The sequence below is a fragment of the Portunus trituberculatus genome, chromosome 31, assembly GCF_017591435.1.
Source record: "Portunus trituberculatus isolate SZX2019 chromosome 31, ASM1759143v1, whole genome shotgun sequence".
Classification (NCBI taxonomy): domain Eukaryota; kingdom Metazoa; phylum Arthropoda; class Malacostraca; order Decapoda; family Portunidae; genus Portunus; species Portunus trituberculatus.
In genome coordinates, this window is record NC_059285.1 from 1445517 (window position 1) to 1449121 (window position 3605).

At 39.0% G+C, this 3605-nt stretch overlaps 1 protein-coding gene across 1 annotated transcript in view; it reads right to left on the reverse strand.

The window, feature by feature from the left end:
* Window positions 1-969: 969 nt before the first annotated feature.
* LOC123511512 (methionine synthase reductase-like) overlaps window positions 970-3605 on the reverse strand; it is a 5849-nt gene continuing 3213 nt past the window's right edge. The window contains exon 3 of the mRNA XM_045267478.1: window positions 970-3605. This exon is cut by the window's right edge and continues 536 nt beyond it. Within this exon, the coding sequence (XP_045123413.1) occupies window positions 2365-3605 (1241 nt within the window). The 3' untranslated portion in view covers window positions 970-2364.

Below are 3605 nucleotides of genomic sequence, written 5' to 3' on the forward strand. Positions count from 1 at the left end.
AGCTTGCTTCAGGTTAATTGATAAACCTGTAGAAGGTAAACTGTGGGAACCTGGATGTCAAAGTGGCTTCCTTACGTCCCATGGTAAGGAAAATCCTCCATCACAGACTCAAAGACCAGCAAGACAGAGATGAGCACTGAGGCCACACACCACTACCATTACTATACCTTCCCTTTCATTTCCCATATGATTTCATCAGTTAATAAAATGAGCAGCTAGTTGAATATTTTCTATAAAAGCACAGTAGGATTATCACCAATATTTTTCCATATCAATGTTTTTTCTCCCATAGTAGTGGAGTGGCACTTAATAACACACAGGATACTCAGAAATATTAAAAAGAATAAGAATTAAAATAAACTTTACAAAACTAATGGATACATTAACAAACAAAATATAGTCTTTTTAGTGCTGCAGCCAATACTTATTTTCAAAATATTTTTTTGTAAGATTTACACAAAAAGATTTATCTTTGATAACATATTACAAGGAAAGGTAGACATAACATTACACATGTACACTGAATATTTTATGTCATCTACCTGTCAAATTTTACTTTAAGGATGCTTTTTTGAAGAAAACAATCAATATGGAATGCTGCAGGACCAGGATGAAAATTAAAAGATTCCACAAATTCACACTCTACCAAAAGTGATAAGCAACAGTTGTACATGTGGCCAGGTGTTACACTCAGCCAAAGCAACTTGACATGCTCTTCTCCCTTAAACATTCATCTCAGATAAATACAAGATATTAAAAAAAAAGTTATTGAAATTATTGGTGAGCTGCACATCTTCCATGCAGAATATACTCTTACATCTGGCCACCTCAACACATTTTATACAACACTGACACATACATATGACAAACATCAACACATAAACTAAACAAATGTATAGATGAGTAAAATATATACTATACTTGTGAGCAAATAAGATGGAGGGGCTTGGGAATGAAAAAAACTTTAAACAAATTCATAGGAATTTTATAAGATGAGTTATTTTATGAAGCTTATCTACTGAGTAGTTGACAATCTTTTCCTGAATAAGGCACTTACTATTTTTAATCTGAACTAATAACACTTCAAGCACATTTCTTGATATACTGAAGCAGCTGTAGGTACTAATCAAACTATCTTCTATGGTTAGTGCAATCCCTGTTAACTTATTAATTTTTCCCTTTAGTAATATTCTATAAATGCATATATTGTTACTAATTATTCATTTATTTTTGTTATGCAATACAATATTAGTGTGGCAAAAATAACATCTGCTTTCTTATAGCAAAACACACACACACACCAATCCTAGCATAGTGTTTTCTTACAAGTAGCCACTTGACAATACGCTGGTCTTCTGACTGTAGGACCACACACACAGTAACATTACAATTATATCAACATATTAATAGGCTGGGGCTTCATAATGATACTTCCCTTCTCCACCCTTATACTACGGCAGATACAGAGTAGTACTTCATTTACTTTTAGCCACATTACTCCTGAGAACATTTCTTGATGGTTTAACATGCAATTTTGTTCCCTTGGACTTGAGAGCAAATCCACACCCTCCCATCCTTTCCTTCTCAATTTGCTTATCATCTATCCATTCACACATCCAAACACATTCACTCCTTCCTTTCACTCACTGCTTATGAATCCAATTCCTTTCTGTTCCACAAAAAATTTTCAAGTCACTTCCCTTCTACTTTCATCACTACATGCACACATTCATAACTCAAGGCATTCGCTGTTTTCCTTTGTTCATTGGAAAAATGCAGAGAAGGGGTTTTCCTGGCTCCCTCTCTCTGTCCCTTTTATATCCAGCGCAGTGTAAAATAGTTGTTTGGGTGGAGTTCGCCATTTGACAGCTAGTCCTTCACTGTTGCCACATCTCCACAGTTCACCAGCCCTTTCTACAACCAGGTCAGGATTGACTAACAAGTGAGGCAGGTGTAAGTAGCAACAAGGTCATACTTAATACAAAAAACATGTCTCAATTTTTACCTCAACAGTGATGTTGAACAAAAGTTAAAATGATATTGGAAATAGTTTCAGAAATACACCAATTAATATATAAACAGAGAGAGAGAGAAAGAGACAAAAGGTAAGGAGTGGGATTGGAAATCCCAGTGTATGGAGAGGTGGCAATAGTGGGTGAATCAAGGTGAAGCCCAGAGCCACACCTAAATGACCAGTTTAGACTGCATTGGGCATAGTCACCTCTTATGACATACAGGGAATGTAATGGCAGTATTCTTAGCTCCTGCATACAAGACAAATAATAACAATAAAACATTAATAAATGATAATAATGAACAAAAATACACCAATAAAAATAAAGGTAATACTAAAGACAGGTTGTGTCATGTCCAAACATCCTGCAGATATCTCCTGTCCAGCTGCATCTTGGTCATTACCTGTCTAGCATCAGCCTCTGTCACTTCTTTGTGGTTCATGAGCACAGACACAAAAGCCTCAAACACATCCTTGGCCATGTTGCGGGCATCACCACACACATAAACAATGGCCTTGTCTAATATGGGGGCCAATGATGTCCCATACTTAATCAAATTATCCTGAACATACTTGGGACCATCATCCTCTCTGGAGAAACTCACAATCAAATGATTCAACACACCTTCTTCTTCTAGCTCCCTCAGTTCCTTTTGGTAAAGAAAGTCTTTGTCCCTGTGGCGGCATCCATAAAAGAGCCACCATTGCCCTACACCCACCCCAACCTTCTGCCGGTGCTTGAGGAACCCTACAAATGGAGCAACTCCAGTTCCAGGACCCACCATCACAACAGGAGTAGAGGAGTCAGTTGGTGGCTGGAAGCTCTGGTTGTTTCTCAGGTACATATCAATAAATATGTCTTCACTGCTAGCAAAGGTGAGGTTGCTCAAAGCTTGCTCCACATCCCTCATATCAAGATCCATGGGAGGCACTGATTCACCAGTTTCATAGTTATCCGAGGCCAGCGATGCTAACCAGCCAGTACACACCCCTTGCCTGGAAAAAGCCACACTGTTCCCTTGAGAAATCTCCACCACATTAAAAACAAAAGTAAGATGGCTTGGCGTAGCAAGTGGGGATGAAGCAGCTGAGTATGGGCGGGGCAAAAGACGAGGTAAATGTTCCAAAAGAGTAGAAACAGGCGGTCGGCATGACCTAAAGAACAACAGCAGGTCTAGAGTGGACAGACAAGCCTCCCTCACATAACAGGTATATTCCTTAGCCCCTTCCTTGCTTACCAGTTCCAACAGTCTTCTCTGCTCACAAGGGTTGGTGGTGTATTCTGCCAAGGCACGCAAAAGAGGCTTCTTTGGCACAGCTCTAATATCTACACAATATTCCAGCAGGTGCCTGAGGGAGCTCTTACAGGGAAGAAAGCTCGGTATTGCTGCTGCTCTCTTCTTAGTTTCTGGAATTAATGAAAGCTCACAACCTTTATCAGCCATCTGTGTCAGTCCTAACAGCCCTAATAGGAGATCCACTTCTTTTTGTGGATTCTTTACAAGGATTCCAATTGCATCTCCAGGATGGTAATGAATTCCTTCCTCTGGTAATTTGAGGGTAAATTCTAATGCAGTCTTGACAGCAGTAG